The 21,750-nt window shown below is 35.2% G+C and overlaps 1 protein-coding gene and 1 long non-coding RNA gene across 6 annotated transcripts in view; one reads left to right on the forward strand and one right to left on the reverse strand.

Annotated features, from left to right (window-relative positions):
• Positions 1 to 233: 233 nt before the first annotated feature.
• kcnj13 (potassium inwardly rectifying channel subfamily J member 13) overlaps positions 234 to 21,750 on the reverse strand; it is a 54,516-nt gene continuing 32,999 nt past the window's right edge. For 3 of the 5 annotated variants that reach the window (XM_073923062.1, XM_073923061.1, XM_073923060.1), the window contains 3 exons: positions 20,456 to 20,637; positions 8,300 to 8,806; positions 1,228 to 2,909 (listed from right to left, as the gene is read on the reverse strand). In XM_073923062.1, the coding sequence (XP_073779163.1) occupies positions 2,317 to 2,909; positions 8,300 to 8,795 (1,089 nt within the window). In that variant the 5' untranslated portion in view covers positions 8,796 to 8,806; positions 20,456 to 20,637 and the 3' untranslated portion in view covers positions 1,228 to 2,316. Of the gene's footprint in view, positions 2,910 to 8,299; positions 8,807 to 20,455; positions 20,638 to 21,750 lie in introns of those variants that run through there. The other 2 variants (XM_009291899.5, NM_001045549.1) reach the window with 2 other exon arrangements.
• LOC141377912 (uncharacterized) lies at positions 5,071 to 10,978 on the forward strand. Its single transcript, XR_012391032.1, has 2 exons — positions 5,071 to 5,105; positions 8,284 to 10,978. It is a non-coding gene; the product is annotated as an uncharacterized lncRNA (long non-coding RNA).

The raw sequence follows: 21,750 nt of genomic DNA on the forward strand, positions 1-21,750 counted from the left end.
GCTGCAACCCAGTACTGGGAAACACTCTCACATTCACACACATACACTGCAGCCAATTTAGTTTATTCAATTCACCTATAGCGCATGTCTTAGGACTATGGGGAAACCGTAGCACCCAAAGGAAACCCATGCCAACACGGGGAGAACATGCAAACTCCACACAGAAATGCCAACTGGTCTAGCCAGGACTCGAACCAGCGATCTTCTTACTGTGAGGCAAATGTGCTAACCACTGAGCTACCGTGCCACCAACTTTTTGTCTATTAATGATAACCTATCCACAAAGGGTCAACCAGGTCGATACACATTTAGACTTGGCTTTAAAACATCATAAAACATAAAAATGAAAGCAAATTTAATCAATTACTGGTGGGTAAATCTCTAAAACAGTGGTGTCAAAACTCGGTCCTGTGTGCCGGTGTCCTGCATATTTGAATTCCAACACCGGTTAAACACACTTGAAGCAGCTAATTAAGCTTTTTCTTGGGAGGTGTGTTGAAGTAAGTTGGAGCTGAACTATGCAGGACACAAGCTCTCCAGGACCAAGTTTGGACACCCCTGCTCTAAAACATCATTGAAATAAATCAGTCAAGCTGAAATTATTCTTAACCATGGCAAATTCTGACTTAAAGTTACTTCTATTCAACCAGAATTATATATATTTTTTTATTGGAAATGACACAGGCTTCTCTCAAAGATAATAAGAAGATGTAGAAGAAAGTTATTATTTACATTTGAACGAAAACTAGGGGTGACATTGTGGCTCAGTGGTTAGCACTGTCACCTTACAGCAAGAATTTGCTAGTTTGAGTCCAGGTTGGACCAGGAAATATTTCTGTGTAGAGTTTACATGTTCTACAATGTTGGCGTGGGTTTCCTCTGGGTGCTCTGGTTGCCCCACAGTCTAAAGACATGCACTATAGGTGAATTGGATGAACTAAATTGGCCGTAGTGTGTGTGAATGTGGTGGTGTATGGGTGTTTCCTTGTAATGGTTTGCAGTTGGAAGGCCATCCGTTGCGTAAAACACATTCTGGAATAGTTATCAGTTCATTCCACTATGATGAACCCTGATATATAAGGGACTAAGCCTAAAGAAAATAAATGAATGAAAAAAAAAACTTTAAGTCAGAATTTGCCAGGGGTAGGGATAATTTCAGGCTTGACTGTATATATCCGGAAGTATCCATTACTGTAGAAAATAAGGTGGGCAGATGGGAGTAATGTGTAATATTTTAAATAAAAAGTATATACATTTATTTGCAGTTTATAATGCTTTTTCTATCAAGATCTGGCAACACAAATTGGTCAAGGCGTGAATCACTTTCCCTGTGATATCTAGCTCTGCAAACACTCTTGTTAAAATAAAGGTACAAAGTTGTTACTAGGATTGTAACTTTTCGAATTGTTCACGTTTAAACCTAAAGAGTCCATATAAGCACCTAAAAAGTACAAAGTGTAGCCTCAGTGAACGTTAACAGTATCTGCATTTAGCATTTTTCTGGTTGTTGGATGTGGTCGTCACTCCTGTAAACTGCTAAACAATGTGAACAGGACAGGATTAGGTACTAAAACGTGAACCAACAAATAAATTTATCATTAGTGTGTATGTGGTCTTTAATAATGACCATACACTTGTAGTATAGAAAAAAAAAAAACATCATTAAAGTAAGTTTACGCTTCATTTCTACACTGTAAAAAGCGATTAGTTGACTTTAAAAAGTGAGTAAACTCCTTGACTTGCTTAAGAAAATAAGAACGTTGCCTTAAAATTAAGTAAATGAACTGTGGATAATTTTAAAAATTAATTTACGTCAACATACTTCTAAGTTACAATGGGTTTACCCACTTTTTAAAGTAACTAATCCCGTTAAAAGTAATATTAATTCATTTTGATAAAAATGTCTTTATGGATGAAGAGGTAATCTCTCCATAAAGCGCTTCAATAATTTAGTTAACGCAGTAAGTAAGGGCTCAAACATGATGTTTGGTCTGGGGTCTTGAGTTGTGAGTGGAATCAGGGTGAAGATTCATACAATAAAACATTGTACATTCCACTTATCGCAGATGAAGACAATCTTGAACATCTGTCATGGTGCGTGTTCAGCAGTACTACAAGATGAACGCATGAATCAATGCATTCATAGCAGCATTTTGAAGTGTACCTAACAGGGCAAACGGACATGTCAGATGATAGCTAGCTAAGCTTGTCTTCTGGGATAAATAAGTCATTCACTGGAGGTCGTGTTGTGAAATGAAATGCCCTTTTTATGAATGGAGAATTCATACACCCTTGCATTAATACACAGCACTTCTTCTACTCCACGCGGTCGCTGCCTTCTCCATTCAGCTGAACCACCACATGCTCTTTATCCGGTGTATCAGTGGTGTGTGTGTTGGCTAGTGTGAGGGGACAGGGCACCGTGTCAAAATAGCGCATGTTTGGGGTTTTGTTCTGGTGTACAGACGTCACCTTGGAGAAGCAGTAGCCATATTGGATCTCGTCAGGCAGGTAAGACGTCCTCTTGTGGTAACCAGACCCTGTGCTTTCCTGAGTCGCAGTGAGAAACACTACAAGCTCAAAGTGTGTTTGACTGCTTGGGTTGTTGATGAAAGGAGTGGATGGATTTAAAGGGTGAAAGAAGGTCAGAGGGGAGAGGAAAAGAGGGCAAGATCTGGAGCCCAGGTTGTCGATGCTGAACTCCAGAGCAGTTTGGTGGAGTTCGTGATCGTCTCGCTCCTCGTAGAGGACAGCACTCACGGATACGTCCACTAGCGGCTGTGGCTGGAGGTTACACACTCGAAACATTAGACAGCGCTGGCCTTTCTGCTCACACACCACAGCCTGAGGGCTGAATAGGATCCCGTCACATCGCTTCTGAGGCCGAGAGAACTTGGCTACAAATGCACCTGATGGGCAGAGAAAGAATTGGGGTTTTAAAGCACACATGAAAGCAAAACTAACCATATTGATTTTGTTAACGTTACTAGTTTTGTGGTAAACCATTCATCTGTGCATGTCACTGTGAACAATAATGTTTGCTCTTGTAATCTTTAATTGAAGTCTGAAAATGAACTTCCTGTTTGTTTTCAGTTAAATTCTCAGATTACGTCTGTCTGAGACAGGGGGGTGGAGAGGAAATTAGGATGATTTTAGGGGCCCACACCATTTTGGGGCCCCAAGAGATACTATTAGGGGCCCACCAGAACACCCCTGCTCTTCACTTTCGCCCTTTGAAAATGCTTTCATAGGGCCCATACCGGCAAGCGGTACCCCTGGTCTAAAGTATTTGGCATATACTTAACAGACATGATGAGCAGGGGGAGTCTGTTAGGTTGTGATAACTCTTTTAAAACATTTTTCCTGATATTTCTGAATGAAATGCCTACTTTACTATATCCAGTAAAGTAGGTAAACTATACAATATGGAGCTAAAATGTAAGAAAGGGGTTTATACTGTTTTATACTGCACAAAAAGTCCATAATTTTGACACATATGTACATGAGAAGTGAGAAACTAGAATTTAGAGAATTAATGTAATTGAAAAGTTCGTATGTAATTGAACTTTGGTATTAAAGCTAAATAATAATAATGGAAAATGTGGACATAAGTTATTATTTATACTACTACTACTATAATAATAAAGCAATTTTACAATAGTGGTAAATTACTATATTTTTTAAATGATAAATTATAGAAACTGAAATAAGACTAAACAAATGGCAAAACTTGTAATTTAGTAAATAAAGTTAATAATGATAATGATAGAGACAGCAATAATAATAATAATAATAATAATAATAATAATAATAATAATAATAATAATAATAATAATAATAATAATAATAATAATAATTTACAAGTTGTTTGTGAAGATAAACTATAACAAATATGTATAAAAATAAATTATTTAGAAACAAATTGTCATAAACCAATGTCATGTTATGATAGCTTGGCATTTAAAATAGGAAAAAATAGCCCCCAACCGGGGCTTGAACTAGTGACCTTTTTGCTGTGAGGCAATTGTGCTGCCCACTGTGCCAACATGATGCCTATAAGGCAAATAACAATAGTGGAAAACTACAAACTGAAATAAGTAAAGACTAAACAAAACTGCAACACTTATAATTTAGAAAATAAAATTAAAAGTGATTATAATATAGACAGCAAGGATAATAATAACAACAACAACAACAACAACAACAATAATAATAATGATAATAATCATAATAATTTAGAAAATATTTGTAAAGATAAACTATATCAAATATGTATAATATTTGGCTTAGCATTCAAAATGAGAAAAACATCCTTAACAGATAAAAATCAGTTTGAAATATTATTTATATATGTTTGTAATTATTTTATATGAACTTAATTTAATACATTTATTTGCATTTCCCACAATGCAAACAATCTTTTGTTTTTTTTCTCAATTGGGAGTTTGATTACTTTAGCACTAAGTCTCTGGTAGATTGTGAAAACATCTTTTATTATTTAAAACTAGTGCCATTTGAAAAAACTTTGATGTCAAAATCACAGGATAGTTTTTCTAGCTGAGTGATTAGTCACGTGACAGCAGCAGCTGGTCTGATTGGATTGCAAACCTGCGTTCAGAAATGAGTGCAGTTGAGATAAAATGAAACTCTAGAATTTGGTTCACAAAAATCACAGAAGAAGAAGATCAAGAAACATAATTGTCTGAATCAGAAAGTACACATGATAGGCAAGCATCCAACAGGCTTATGTGAAAACTGTAAAGTAAAGGAATCAATAACATGTATTATTGGAAAATATGAGAAGAAAAGAAGAGAAATGTTTCAAATAGAGAATGAGTGTAATATTAATATTCAGAATCTCTTAGATGGAAGAGCCCAGAATATGGTTAAGCATCTTATAAAATATCTATAAAACACAGGTTTGATGGATAGATTATAATTATTATTATTTTTCCTGATTCTGTCATCTACAATTTTACATTCCAGTCAGGTAGGTGGCGGTAAAACACCTTTAAAGCTGGTTGTCAGCCGTCAATAAAATCAAAAGAAGAAAAAGTAGTAGTAGAAGAAGAAGAAGAAGAAGAAGAAGAAGAATGAGCCAAAAGGTAATCACTAATTAAGCTGCTTTCAGTGAACCAAAAACAATTTTTGCAGGTGTGATTTTTATGTAAACCTGCTGTTTGTTGCATTAGTTGATTAACTTGCTGTGTGTTTATGGTGGTGGTTACAGCTTTCAGTTTGGCAGATATGTTGATATATCAACACGTGCAAACCCCATGATAAGATAACGCTGGATTTACCCCTGGAAGTACCCCTGATTTCATTCCAGGCTATATTGTTCAATTTAAATGTCAGGATTATCTGCTCAATATAAAGCCTGAATTGTAGTGTATGTACATTCATTGCCTCACAGATCATATGCAAAGTACTCGTGATGAGTTTTATTTTAAATGTATATTTCTGAAAGAGTCTTTCTGGCTGTTTTTCTGACCTTTAACCATGTGAAATGCATGTGAAACAAACTTGCATCCTGCTCATGCATATGTATTGAGTCTTTGTGAGATTATGAGGTAAATAAGTGACAATGTTGTTTTTCATTATGTATGCTGTCTTTAAGTTACAGTTTGGTTCACTTATAAACAGGGGAACGTGCTGAATTAGTCAGCAGGTAAACAGTTTGATGATACTTCATTTAAGCATTAATGGAAATCTGGGATGTATGTGTACTGTATATGGTGTTTTATTTGTTCAAAAGTGTTTAATGGAATCTTCTAGCTTCAGCAAGTTAATGTTATGATGTATATTTCGCAAAGGTTAGTCAATTTTTAATGGGAGATATTGTATTGTACACTCTAAAAAGGCTGACTGAGGTAAAGTTGGTTTTATATTCACACATTCAGACTTTATCCTTAATAATTTAATTTCAGAAAAGCATCCTTTGCAAATTCCAAATAGTTTCTTACTTACCCCCAGGGCCGTTTATATTGAAGTTGATATTTAGCCACACCATGTTGGTGTTTCGTAACTTAAAATTTTTACTAAGTGGGTCGTTAGCCCAATGCTCAACCCCGAACCTGGAGGACCGGGACATACACGTATATACTACGGACAATTTAGCTTACCTACTTCACCTAAAGCACATGTCTTTGGAGTTGTGGGGTAAACCGTAGCACCCGGAGCAAACCCACACGAAAATTCTAAAGAGTAAAATCATATTAGCAGCTTATGACTGCAACATCGTACAACATTCTTTAGTCAAAAAATAGTGCTAATGTTGTTTTGAAGTCATACTTGCATGTGATTTCAGACCGAATATTCAAAGTAGCATGGTAAACTATAGGGAGCTACTTTCCCTCAATAAAAGGCTGGGCTGTTTTAGGCCAATGTGGAGTCAAATATTAACCAACAAACAAAAAATGTCATTTAAAATCATGGTGAAAAAATGAACCCAACGTTGGGTTAATACAACCCAGCACAACCCAGTGTACATGTTTGTGTACCAAGCATTTTCAGTACCGTAGGCATGTGTTCTACACTTACACACTATTGGTTGAACCACTGCATTTACTGCATTATACATAGCTTTACACACACATAAAAAAAATGAACAGTTCTGTTAATTAACAGTTGTATGACACTATATTTAAGCAGAAATCATCTGCGTCTAGTGATTTGTTTTATTTAGTGATTAGCTGTAGTGTGTAAGTCCTATTTTGTTGAGTTTTAAGTTAAAATACAAGAAAATGCTGAATGCTTTTCTGTTTATTTATAGTTTTAATTGCATAATGGTAATGAGTCCTTTTATAACTCCGCTTAATATTTTTAGTCGTTTAAAACAATATATTGTCTGAGTTGGTCACCAGGTAATACGTTTCCAGCACTTTTTCCAATTATTTTATATATTTAATTATTAAAGTTTTAACAATAGATTAAGAAAAAAACTTAATAATAGTAAATCAGTATGCATTTTGTATTATATAACAACTTCTTTAAAAAATATTTTTGTCAATTTAAAGATCTTTGCTTTAAAAATAAAATGTAGCTTTTATAGTATTTTATACTATTTATGTAGTATTATGTAGTATTTTACATAAATTTGCGGGCACTTCAAACCTGGAATAATCCTTCAAATCACACCATTTCTATTTTGACCAATTTGAGGGTGCTTTCACACTTGGGTTGATTGCCTGGTCTGAACCAAAGTTTGATTGACCCCACTTGCTACATTCCCGGCTGGTTGGTTTGTGTTCACATTGGCTGTTTCTCAATATGCATTCTTCAGCGGTCTTGCGTCCTCGTGTTCTCCAGCAACGTCATCATCAGCTGCCTAAGTTCAGTTCCAATACTCAAGACCGCAAGTACGGAGGACGCAAGAAACTTCCCGGATGTGTTCTTGATATCGAGGACGCACTGATGCAGACTTGAGCAGCGAACTCGCTCTGGAAGTCCCAGAAGTCATTGCGACTGGAGGTGGGAAGCGCAGCATTTTATTTAGATTTATTATTAAAGTTCAGAGATATCACTTATTTACCTCAGGAGTTTCCCTAAATGAAATGGTGAAAGTAAACATTAACATGGACATCTTAATAAAGGAATAAACACATTAAGGGTTGTTTGTTTGCTGAAATTCGTATTAAAATCTGTTTTATTTATATTGTGCAGAGCATATTTATAATATTTTTATGCAAAGTATATATTTTGAAGAGGGGGGAAACAATAAATCGTTGTATGAATGCTGTAATGTTTAAATAATTTAATATTTAAAAAGCGTGAAGGTCATGTGACCATCAGGAAGAACGCAGCATCCCATTTCTCAAAGGACGCATTCTCTGCCCTCGCGGTCTCCTGAGTTCGTTCTTAACATAACGCGATGTCCGCAGAGGTTGTTTTTGGAAGAGGCAAGGAGACATTATCACTGTGTTTACCTTAACTCAGTCCCAGTTGTTACCAAGGTAAAGTTAGGTGATACACATTATAAATGTTATGAAAACTAAAGTTTGTTGTTTGTTGGTTTAATTTTGTTATGTGGTATGATTGCATTCATAACAGGACTGAAATGAGCCAGAGTAGCTCAAACTGTACCCTAGACCACCTCTTTCAGGTGGACTTGGGTACGGTTGCCGGGTGCGCACACAAGTTCAGAAGACATCGTTCACATTAGCTAAATGTACCATGCTCTGATGTCAAACAAACCTGGGTGTGGACCAAAGTGTGAAAGCACCCTGAAATAATCATTTTCAAATAAAATCTCTAACACAGACTTTACACATAATATCTCCACAGTAAAACGAAAGATTACCAGTGATGAAGGCCTCCAGCATGAGTCCCAGAAGCATCTGCAGGGCAAGCAGCGCGATGGCAGTGGGGCAGTCTGCGTTTGGGTACATTGTGCCATACCCAATAGTGAGTTGCGTCTCCAGGGCGAACGAGAAGGCGGCTGTGAACCCATTCACATGTTTAACACACAGCACATGACCGGGAGGAGGAGAATCATGATCCAGGACATCCAGGTCTCCATTGACCCGAGCCAGCAGGTACCATAATACAGCAAACAGCAGCCAGTGAAGCAGGAATGAGCCACAAAAAGCCAAAACCACCCACCGCCACCGTAGCGCCAGCCATGTGCCCCACAAGTCCCGCAGAGCACTGAAACACGTCTCTCTGGAGCCTCCTCTTGTGTTTCCTCTTGTCTGGCTCCGGCCGTCTTTGCTGACCAGGCGGCGACGCTGAGGTTTGACCATCAAAGGGCAGGAGGCCTTTTGGTCAGCGGTGGTGTTTGTCATGGTGGTAGGCATGTGGATGGTATCTGGAAAGGTGAGCAAAAAACACAGTCAGATATTCATAGTTTTCATTTGTCGTCACAGCATTAGGAAAATGTACGCCATCATGATGGGTAAAACATGATCTCCTGCTGACCACCAAGTCACGGCAAGAATAGTTTCTCTTTTTTTCTCAGCCAAAAAAATTTATAATTGTTGTGCAATAAGGTTTTGCATTAGTAACCGACAAGGAGACATGCATGGGCTGCAAATCTACAGAATTCAGAGAAAGAACAGCCAGAAATGAGAAATTTATGGATTTGGTAGCATCATTGCCCATAACAATCTATGGTACCAACAACTGTGAGTGCGTTTGTGTGCTTTTTATACAGTTTCTAATCTAATTTGCAGGTTAAGTGCATTTAAAGTATGAATTGAAGTCAAAGCAGCAGAAGTGAACGAATAGATTTAGCCTACCAGCACATGACTAAACACCATCAATACAGTATTGTGCAAAAGTCTTAGGTCACCAGTATTTCCACTTTAAAAAAATGTTTAAAGTCAGTTATTTTTATACTTTTCTGTATCATGTTAGTTTGAAATATCAATTTACATTTCCAAACATTATTTTTGTCATTAAATTGTAAATAAAAAGTAAGATTATTGCCTGCACAAGGTCTGACCTGATCATCTTCCAGTCTGTCTGGAATGACATGAAGAAACAGAACAAACTAAGACAAACTAAATGCAGAAGAACTCTGGCAACATCTTTAATGCCAAGTTCAGACATTCAAAGATGTTTTCACACTGCATGACTATCTGGGTTAAAGCTCTGTCGGTGCTTTGTTAACACTGTAGGATGGATCGGTGACAGGGGGTTTCATATTGCATGACCTTAATATAAGAATAATCGCCGACAACTGTGTCCAAACTTCATCTCACAACCAAACAAACGTGAGAAGTGACATGGAAACAAAGCGAGGTCACATAATCTATCTTTCGTTATTAACTACATAATGTAAAAAGAAGGCTTTAGCCATAGAGAAAATTTACTTATTTTGCTCACATGACTTTTGAAGAAAATTTGCAATTTCTCCTCAACCTTTTTTAATTTTCGACCCAGTTGTGGTATTGCTCATATGACACGTCAAACAGACATGAGTGCTCCTGCCGAATTTCCACTAGTTTTTCCTCCATTTCTTGGATCCACATAAAATGAAAATAAGCGCTTTTAACTTCTGCCCCATCATCCCGCTGGCCTGCAGGTACCCACACTAGTGCATACTGCTCTCTTATTGGTTGTAGGTAATCGGCGATGTTATTTTCAATCGAAACACATTTCACATGGCATGATTTCATGATTTGAATCACCGACAGCTCCAGATTTTTAGCATGCCAAATATCTCACGGGCGTTCTCAAAACCTGTCAGTGAGTCAAAAACGGGGCTAAAGTTATGCAGTCTGAACTCGGCATAAGATGCTTCAAAAAAACTACCTCCAAAATTTTTTTATTTTTAATTCAAGACTTACATGGGGGTGGAAAGCTCTGAGCAGAAGGTAAGGGATTGAGCATGACAGAGCAAAAATTAAACTGCATAGGAAAATAATTGGTAACACTTTAAAATTATCTATAAATAGTCTATTAGTTAATGTGTTTACTAAGATAAACAAACAATTATTACTACATTTATTACTGTATTTATTCATTATTGTTAACATCGGTTAATTTTTCTGAAGTTAAGTAATGCCAACTCATGTTTACACTGTAAAAAACACTGGGTTCCACACAATTCCTTCATGTGGTCTTAACAAAAATCAAAAAGTTAACTTAACTTTTTTTTTTTTTTTTTTTTTTTTTTTACAAATTTAAGTGGATTAAACAAAAATTGTGCTGATTCAGCTTAGTTTAAATAGTTTGAACAAGCATCAAAAAGAATTGAGTGTAGTTCATGTTAACTCAGTGTGTGCATTAATGTTGACAATCACAGCTTTGAATTTTATTAATGCATAAGTAATTAATGTTGAAATATGATTAATAAATGATTAGCAAGATTCTTTAAATTTAGTTAATGTTAGTAAATACATTAACTAATGGACCAATTTTAAAAAGTGCTACCAAATAATTAATACAAAATCAAATGGCTCATGGTTCATAAATTGTAAAAAATAATACTGAAAATATAAAACTTACTTCAAAATATGAATTAATACCATTCTAATGAATAAATACTAAAATAAAATTATGTTCACGCAAAGCTTCCATAATGCTTCAAGAGCTGAATGACCATTTTTAAGATGCATATTATTTTTTAGTCCTGTTTTCTTTCAGTTCTTGACAGCTCATAATGGAAAATGAGGCATGACAGTGAATACTTTCAGGTGAACTATTGCTTTAAAATTTTAACCCACATTGTGAAGAACATTAGTCACCTGTGTTATTCTTGTGAACGGCAGAGATGTGTGTGTGTGTGTGTGCATTTCTGTACACTGATTTAATTGGTAATGTTTCTCAGTGGGGTGTGTGTGTAGAAAGGACAGCAGGAATGTGTGTTTAATCCGTTTTTCTTCTTTTCCTTCACTGTCTACCAGACGACTGCGAGTGCAGTAATTAGTTTGACACTAAAAAGCCAAGCACTGAAATAATAACAAAAAGAAAAAAAGGGCTCCAGCAGCACAATGTTTTTTCAGCGTGTCACAGTGCTTAATGATATTACATTTTGTGACAGAGACGCGGTGTAGCAGCTCCTTGTATAACAAGTGAAAAGTGTCAGTAAATGTTATGCAGACAGGGTAAGTGAAAGTGCATGAGCACAAGAGTGTTTGGATGCCAGCGCTTGAGGTTAAACTGTAAATAAGAAGAGAGTGTCACATTTTTATTTAACCAATGTTAACTTGCCCTCTGGGTGAGGAGAGAGGGAATGTTCCACTTCAGGATGTTTTCCTAATGGGGTAAATCTGCTTTCGGTCTTGCCAAAGTCTTGCAAATTGACAATTAGATTGGATGGATATCATAGCCTGACCTGACCTTGATTCCGGCCAGAGGTTACAGCAGGATTTTGGAAATCCTCCCTACAGTGGTATTTCTATTTCATATTGCTCCAAATGGTGAAAATATGTTTATATGTAAAACTACAGTTTTCTTTTTGAATATATATTTAAAACATATTTGTTTATGTAATGACAAAGCAGAATTTGAATCTTTACACTGAATGCATATTAGCAAACAGGATTTTTCTTTACACAAAGTTCTGTCTACTGTATTGTCTATGTTTAACATTTACAAATATCACCCTGAAACACAAAACCTTAAGTCCTAAGTTACAGGGGTATATTTTTGCCAATAGCCAACAATACATTATGAGTCAAATTTTGCATTGTTTTCTTTTATGCAAAAGTGGTATTTTGGAAATTATCCCTACAATTTGGTGGTATTTCTAATGACTATTATAGAAATATATAATAGTAAGTGATTAGTAAAATATTATGCACTGTCATCATGGCAAAGATAAAAGAAATCAGCTAGTTATTAAAATATTATGTTTAGAAATGTTTAGAAAAATCTCCTACTTCTGGCTTGCAGCTGGAGGCGCATACACTGTGTAAATTAAAGCATATGCTGGATAAGTTGGCGGTTCATTCCGCTGTAGTGACCCCTGATGAATAAAGAGACAAGGCTGAAGGAAAATTAATGAATAAATGAATGAATGTGTTGAAAAAATCAGAAATTGGAGGAGGAGGGTTAATAATTCTGACATAATAAAACTAAATATGAGCATTTTCATGCAAATGACAACCTTGCCATGAAAAAAAAATTATCACATAATTCACATCCATAACATAGCTTTTTGCTCAAAAATGTAAAAAATATCAAATAAAATAAAATTCATTATTTTTGTTCTATAGAGAGCCAACTCTTACCCTTTTGATTAGCATTATTTCTTTTGGGTTAAGCAGTTTAAATCACAGAATTTCTACAAAGTATGTTGTATACTGTAAACTCGCAGACTGTTTTTGTCACATCCATAAAGCATGTTAATTTCCGTCATTCAAAATATTTAAAAAATGTTTACAGATAATTTTTCTGCTCCCGTAACTTTGTGATTAGTTGTTTTGGAAATAATAAACAGATGTTTCAGTATAATGTTAACATATCCTTTCTATGTGAATTTATGTTTTAAGATTTTACTGCAAATGTCACATCCATAATGCTGGAATATGCTCAATTATTATGTACAGTTGAAGTTATTAGCTCCCCTTTGATTTTTTTTCTTTTTTAATATATTACCCAAATTATGTTTAACAGAGCAAGGACATTTCACAGTATGTCTGATAATTTTTTTTCTTCAGAAGAATGTCTTATTTGTTTTATTTCGGCAAGAATAAAAACAGTTTATAATTTTTTAAAAACCATTTTAAAGTCCAAATTATTAACCCCTTTAAGCTATTTTTTTCTCTCGATAGTCTATAGAAATGCATTGCAATTTTTAGATTTTATATATTCACTAATAAAAATGATTTTTCTATTTGAGTTTATTTTAAAAAGCTGTTTATTTATCGGCAGTTGGCATTAAATAAAGCTATAAGCTATATATAAGCGATATTTTTTTTCGATAGTTTACAGAAATGCATTGCAATTTTTAGATTTTATATTTTTACTAATAAAAATGATTTTTCTATTTGAGTTTATGTTAAAAAGCTATTTATTTAATGACAAAGCATAATAATCAGCATCTTTTTTCCAGTATTCAGTGTCACAATAAATAAAATTAGTAGTTGCCCTAAATCTTTACTTTTTTATATTAAACTCGTAAAGCTAACTTAAAACAGCGAAAATTATTTAGAAGAATGAAGTTAAACATTTATTCATTAATTTTCTTCCAGCTTAGTCCCTTTATGTATAAGAGGTCACCATAGCAAAAACCCAAGCCAAAACGGGGAGAACATGCAAACTCTGCATAGAAATGCCAACTGATCCCACCAGGACTTGAACCAGCAACCTTTTTGCTTTGAGGCGACAGTGCTAACCACTAAGCCAAAGTGTCACACTAAGGTTGAAACATTCATTCATTTATTTTCCTTTAGCTCAGTCCCTTTATTCATCAGGGGTCGACACAGCGGATCGAACCGCTAACTTATCCAGCATATGTTTTACACAGCGGATGCCCTTTTAGCTGCAACCCATGACTAGGAGAAACCCATACAATCTCATTCCATTTAGTTTATTCAATTCACCTATAGCGCAAGTCTTTGGACTGTTGGGGGAAACCGGAGCACCCACACCAACACGAGAAAAACATGAAACTCCCTGCAGAAATGCCAACTGGCACAGCTGGGACTCAAACCAGCAACCTTCTTGCTCTAAGGTGACAGTGCTAATCACTGAGTTTCACCCCAAAGTTTCAACATGATTAACATAAATTAACAGGAAACATGTTTTTATGCCTTGTTGATAATGTATACTTTAAATGGTGCAAGATTCTTCAGAGATCATTTTAATATGCAAGGTAGATGGTCAAGAAACAATTAAATCATTAAAAATGTTGTAAACAATCGTGAATATTGTTTTCTAGATTTGTTTTGATAAGGATGAGGTTCAAAAGAACAGCTTATATCTGTAATAGAAAACTTTTGTAACATTATACATTAATTTTCAGCATGTATGCCTTCAATTGATCTAATATGACAGTAAAGACATTTATTACAATACAAAAGGCTTATATTTATTATATTATTTCCTTTTATAGAACATGAAACATTACATAGCCTATTATTTCTAAATATTAATAATATTTAGTATTGATAATTTATTACTCACATTTCATAATTATCAGTGTGCAAAACAGTTGAATATACTTTGCATTTTATTTCCTTATATAATGAATAGAAAGTATTACTTAACTGAAATTTGACAGTATTAAGTTGCCTCATAAAGGCAGTTAATACATTTTAATAAAGTATTTAATACAGTTACTGCTTCCACAGTTAATGATTTTGATCAGAAATTGCTTCCACATGTTATTAGATTAACAAAATGCCTCTTCAATGCATTCCAGATCCTTCTGTCCCTATTTAACCTCTGGTCCCTCTCTGCACCTTAGATGTGGCAAAGTAGTGAACATTTCCAGTATATCATGATTTAAATTTGTGATTAATGTAAACACGAGAGAGTCCATCACATGAGAACTGACGGTGGACTGAGGTGTGTCCTGTAGCTGTGTGTGTGTGTTTGTGTGTGTGTTTGTGGCGCATGTTCTTCATGTGACCGTTTCTGGCCACAGGCTGATTAAAACACATCTCTCTTTATGTCTTCTGTAGCACAGATTAACTCTTGATGTGTTGAAGGAATGTCAACACTGCGTTTATAACACCGCATTCACTCAACCTCTGAAACCTCAAATGGGCGAATGTTATTTAAACAGATCTAACACTGCCACGTTTCTTTTATTGACATAATCATTCATTGCCAATGCTTTTCTTCATAGTAGATTGCATTAGCTTGGGTTTCTGTTGACTAATCAGTGAAACTAATCGTATCTCATTTAGTGTGAAAAGCCATGTTCACGAGTAGGTACACTGTTAAAAACAAAGGAACCAGTAAGAACTAAAAAGGGGTTTTTACACTGATGCATTAGGCCTCGTCCAGAGGCTATTCTAGGGGCTCAAAATTTCACAGAGGGGCCTCCATCCAGCGTACATCCCCATTATATAATATGTAATCTGACCAAGTTTTGATTCTGGTATAAGAAGCTTTAATAATGACCCTAAGAAATGTTAATCAAGGGATATTGTACATGATATTTAAAACAGGAACATGTTAATATAATTTAGGAAAGTTTTGTTGTTATAGGATTAAAATTGATTAAATTCAACTTCTGAATGTTCTTTAGCACAGGGATGTCCACACTCGGTCCTTGAGGGTCGTTGTCCTGCAAAGTTCAGTTCCAACCCTAACACCTGGGCTAGCTAATCAAGCTCTTGCTAGGCCTTCTAGAAACATTCTTTCAGGTGTGTTGAGGCAAGTTGGAACTAAAATCTGCAAGACACCAACCCTCCAAGACCGAGTTTGGACACCTCTGCTTTAGCATATAGCTTGTACTATTAACTATTTACTGTTTGTATTTAAGGCTGATATAATTTAATACAGTTCCAATACAGTTAATTAAACTATATACCAAAGCCTGCATTCTTAAAGGAACACCTTACTACTTTGGTGCTGGTGACTATTTACAGGCACCATTTTGCCTGCTGCAGCCATGGTATGGCACAAAATACTATTTAATATTACACTGGAATAAGATTATAGTTCCTAGCCATATCAGTCTTGTACAAGATGTAACAACATAAGTATAACGGTCTCCAGCATCCTCTAGTTATTACGGAGCTGTTTTGACAGGAGCAGTGATGTTCATGACGCGTCCAAGCATTTATATCTCAAGATTAACTTTATTTTCTTACAAATGCTACAAACAAACACGGTCAAAAATCTGTTTCCCCGCTACTCCTCCCAGCTGATCACCCATCACCTGTAAGCCCTTGCGTAAGCAGGTGAGCTGACGTGACACATAGGTGGAGTTTATCTATATCATTAAACCACTCGATCAGTGAAACAGAATAATACTTTATAATATTATTAATCTTAATTAATCATGCAAAAATAAGTTTGAAGCTTTAAATATGAAAATTATTGAATTCTTCAGTCATTTTTGAGTAAGATGCTAATGGTCTAATCCGATTTAATGATTTATGCTAAGCTAAGCTAAAAGTGCTCCCACCAGACCCGTGGATGATATTTAAAACAATAATATGTTAATATAATTTAGAAAGTTTTGCTGTTATAGCTTTAAAATTGATTTAATTCAACTTTTGAATGTTCTCTTCAGTGTTTGAACTCTCAGTAATGATTAAATCACACTGAACTGAGCTAAACTGAACTGAACTGAACTTAAACACTAAAACCTGAACCACACTGTTCCAGTTACTATGACCATTTATGTGAAGCTGCTTTGACACAATCGACATTGTAAAAGCGCTATACAAATGAAGCTTTTTTAGTGCAGAGGTGTCCAAACTCGGTCCTGGAGAGCCGTTGTATTGCAAAGTTCAGTTTTAACCCCAATCAGACACACCTGGGCTAGCTAATCAAACTCTTGCTAGGCCTTCTAGAAACATTCTTTCAGGTGTGTTGATGCAAGTTGGAACTAAAATCTGCAAGACACCGGCCCTCCAGGACCGAGTTTGGACACCTCTGCTTTAGCATATAGCTTGCACTATTAATTATTTACTGTTTATTTTTAAGGCTAATATAATTTAATGCAGTTTCAATACACATGATGAAGCTATGTACCAAAGCCTGCATTCTTAAAGGAACACTCAACTTTTTTTGTAATATAAGCTCATTCCTGAGTCCCAAAGAGTTAAACAGTAACCATTTTTTGAATACATTTAGCCTATCTATGGATCTGCCGGAAGCACATTTAGCTAAGCTTAGCTTAGCATAAATCAATAAATCAGATTGGACCATTAGTATCTCGCTCAAAAATGCCCAAATGATTCAGTAATTTTCATGTTTAAAGCTCAACTCTTCTGTAATTACATCATATACTAAGTTGATAGAGCTACAAACTATACTATACTATATTATTCTGGCATAATAATAAATTACTTTGGTGCTGGGGACTATTTACAGGCACCGTGGAATATCATTTAGCTTTAAAATTGATCAAATTCAACTTTTGATGTTCTTTAGCATATAGCTTGCACTATGATTTATTTACAATTTTTATTTAATAATAATTTGATTTGACGTATTTTAATACAGATGATACATTTACATTTAGTCATTTAGCAGACGCTTTTGTCCAAAGCGACTTACAAATAAGGACAAAGAAGCAATGAAGCCGTGTACCAAAGCCTGCATTCTTTAAGGAACCCTCCACTTTTTTGGATTACAGGCTCATTACTAAGTCCCTTAGAGTTAAGCAGTAACCATTTTTCGAATCCATTTAGACAATCTATGGATCTGGCAGAAGAACATTTAGCTTAGCTTAGCATAAATCAATAAAACAGATTAGACAGTTAGCATCTTGCTCAAAAATGACCAAATGATTCAATAATTTTCATATTTAAAGCTTGACTCTTCTGTAATTACATCATGTACTAGGCTGATACGGATAGGAACTATACTATAAAATACGATATTACTCTGGCATAGTAATACAATAATATTGTGCCATGCCATAGCTGCAGCAGACCCAATTATATTACGCAGTGCTTGTAAACAGTTCCCAGCACCAAGCCCTACCCCTGCACCACCAGTTAGAGTCTGTGTAATGTCATTGCACCTGCTTTTTCAGATTTTTATTGTCATTAATTTGATATTATGCAGATTGTGGTGGTGCAAGTTTAGGGCTTGGTGCTGGGGACTATTTACAGACACTGTGTAATATAATTTTGCCTGCTGTAGCCATGGTATGGCACAAAATACTATTAATTATTACGCTGGAATGAGAGTATAGTTCCTAGCCATATCAGCCTAGTACAAGATTTAATAACATAAGTTTCAAGCTTTGAATATAAAAATGATTAAATCCTTTAGTCATTTTAAGTGAGATGCTAATGGTCTAATTTGATTTAATGATTTTTGCTAAGCTAAGCTAAAAGTGCTGCTGCCAGACCCGTGGATCGGTTGAACAAATTAAAAAGTGGTAAAACTCAACTGCTTAACTCTAAATGAACTGGCACAAGGGCATATTTAAAAAAAGAGTGTTCCTTTAAGCATTTACATGTTCAGAATAAAAGAAAGATACAGTTTTCAGCATTTTAAAGCATTTATAGCTTGACAGTTAAGCTTGGCTAGACTGGACAGAGCCTTCCTTTGATAACTAAAGTAAAAGTATGCTCTCGCCTACAGCATAGCGATTTGAAAATGATCTCAACTTTTCAGAAGAACCAACCGATCAGCTTCACACGTTGTACGGATTGTTACATGCATTTCAGTAACAACGGTAGACTATTTACCTTAGCTAAACGCAGAGCAGCTAAACATTGTGGCGCTTTTTAATTTCCTCCATAAATATAACAATATATTTCTGTCACCTATAATGACCAGGTAAAAATTTACAAATGACTTGAAAGTTTGAAAAAGAAATGTGGTGATTATTAAATAAATTAAATCACATTTCAGCATTGTATTTCTAGCTGTTTTTTATTTTCTCCTTATTTTTCTCCTTTAATCAGTCATATCTTTGATTGACATCTCACAGAGCTCTACAATTATTAAGCTACTTCAATGACACCTCACCTTGTGAAAGCTTACTTCAACACATGAGAAACAATAGCAAAACAATGAGTAGCTGATTCCTGGATGTAAGATTAACCTGGACCTTTGTGTGTGTGTGTGTGTGTGTGTGTGTGTGTGTGTGTGTGTGTGTGTGTGTGTGTGTGTGTGAGAGAGAGAGAGTGTGTTTGATGGCTGCTGTCAGTTACTGTAAGTACTGTATTGGCTGAACTTTAGCACATGTCGTGCATGGTTTACTTATGTGAACTTCAGGATGGACTAGAATGGAAAAAAATGCGTTTTGTTTCAGTGATTTTAGTTACCAGTTTAACCAGAGATCTGGTCTGATTAAAACTGAGTGATTCTCCACTGCACACAGTTCAATGTGTCAGAGTGCAAATGAGTCTGGTGTGCTCATGGGTAAATGATTATTTTGAGTGTGTTTGTGTGTGTGTGTGTGTGTGTGTGTGATGAAAGTCAGGAAAAGAAGAGAATAGGTATGTGGACATTTAAAGGACATATATCCCCCCCCTAAAAAAACGTACATAATAAATAAACATAATTTGTTTATTATTTTTAGTAATTAAATTTATAGATGTGTATTTATTTATTAGTGCTTTTCTTTGAAAAAGATTTAGGGAATATGTTTTAGGTCTGAAAAATGACAAGAATATCATAATATTAAAATTAAATCAGTTTATATGACTCATAAAGTATACTGGAATCCTATTTCACAGTTTATTGATGAATAGAGCTTACTTAAAACTGTATTGTTATAATTATTTTTTATTATTTGCTTATTTACTCTAAATTCAAATGATTCTGAAGCCGTATTATACTTTTATGTGGTGAATATGGCCTAATGAAAGGTTTTGTTATCATTATTATTACTAGTTTTTGACTTTTTATTTCCTTTTTAGTGTTTATACAGTGCAAAAGTCATGTTGGTGGTGATAAGTTTTGTCAGTATACAGCTTGACGGACCCTGTCCTCATTGAATTTCATTTTCAGCCCAAATGTTTATCAATAAAGTCACCTTTTGTGTTCCAGGAAAAAAAAACAAAGAGTCATATTGGAAGAGGCAAGAAGCTTGTTAAATGACGACAGTGTCTGTGTGAACAACAAAAAAGGTCACAAAAGGATGATCCATTGCTTTGAGGCAAAAAATGAGAGGGGGAAAAAAAATCCAAAAATGTTACGAAATGCATCCTTAATGAATAAAGTGATTCACGGACACACACACATGCATGCAAACACAAACACTGCCCTGTGCTGATTTGTTTTCAATAGAGAGTTTGTCCGCTCAGACTGTGATTAGTCATGCTCACCCAATGCAAGATATCTCTGATTTTTATTTTCTAGCTATAAATATTACCGAATAATCTTGCTAACGGACCATAAAAAAGCTAGATTTACTCACCCGATTTCTTTCTTTGGGCTTTTTAAAGGTGATTCCTCAGTGTTCTCAAATGAAGTGTGAAAGCTTCTAGGATGTTGAAGAAGGATCTAGATCTTGAGGAACCGCAGATCCTCGGTCACAGTGTAAAACCAAGCTAGATCCTTCAGTAGGAGACACCAGAGTCAGATGCACTGAAGAAACTCCTGCAAACACACACACATGCAATGAAAAGAGCCGGCCCTGAAACTCATTGGTCACATTACTCAGCATGTGGCCAATTAGGAAAGCTTGAGAGAGGAGGAGAACACCTAGAGTCACTTCTGTGTGTGTGTTTGTGTATGTGTGTATGATGAAAGGAACAGTACTTTTCTTTCTTACCCATCGTTTTCTTTCTGTTAAACTTCTATCAATTACTGTTTCCGTTTCAGGGCTAAGTGTAGTGAAAGCAGGTTTTGTCCTGTTTTTGTTAGTCAGCGTGATTCTTTCTGCATGAGCGCATGTGTTAACGATTACATAATGTGTCTCATTTAAAGGGTCACACTTTTCAGTCGCAAACTTTGCTGATGATAGTTCCATGATCACATTTAATTAAGGTTATGTTTTAGTTTGTTTCAGATCTTTCGCATAATTGCGTCACAGCATATCTCAGATTGTTTGGTCTTGTCAGAAATGTTTGATGAGGAATGTTCGAGTTCATATTGAGATCTCTGACTTTGTTGTGTTTTTTTTAAATGAGATTTGTTTTCATTCTCTGGCGTAAAATGTGAGAAGTTTAAATCTCATTTAATCTCATCAGCATCCAGGAGAAACAACAGAGATATTAATCAAGAGATCTCAATTATAAATAAAAGATCTTATGCGATTTTTGGTTATCATTGGGTTGGAACGCATTCATGAAATTAATACTTTTAATTAACTAAGTTTGCACTTTACATCATACAAAATGTCTAATAATAAGTATTTTAAATGATATATAACAGTTTTGAAGTACAAATAAATTTACATTATTAAATCAATATCAGGGTTTAACGCTAAGGATATTTTCTACTGGCCTGATCTGGCCAGTGGTTAAAATTTTTACTTGCCCTGCCAACAGTTTTTATTCAGCATAACCTTTCTTTAAATACAACTGACATTTTATATATATAAAAATCTATCTATTGAATTAATCAATCTGTTAAAAAACATTGGCTAGAATTATGTATTATAGGATTACATAGAGAAATAACAGATGAACCAGTGTTGTGCCAAGAAATGCACCCCTGCTGTATATGTCATGTCATTATCATCTGCTTCTCCGGGCCGGGTCGCAGGGC

This window comes from Danio rerio, chromosome 15, assembly GCF_049306965.1.
Source record: "Danio rerio strain Tuebingen ecotype United States chromosome 15, GRCz12tu, whole genome shotgun sequence".
In the NCBI taxonomy this organism is placed as follows: domain Eukaryota; kingdom Metazoa; phylum Chordata; class Actinopteri; order Cypriniformes; family Danionidae; genus Danio; species Danio rerio.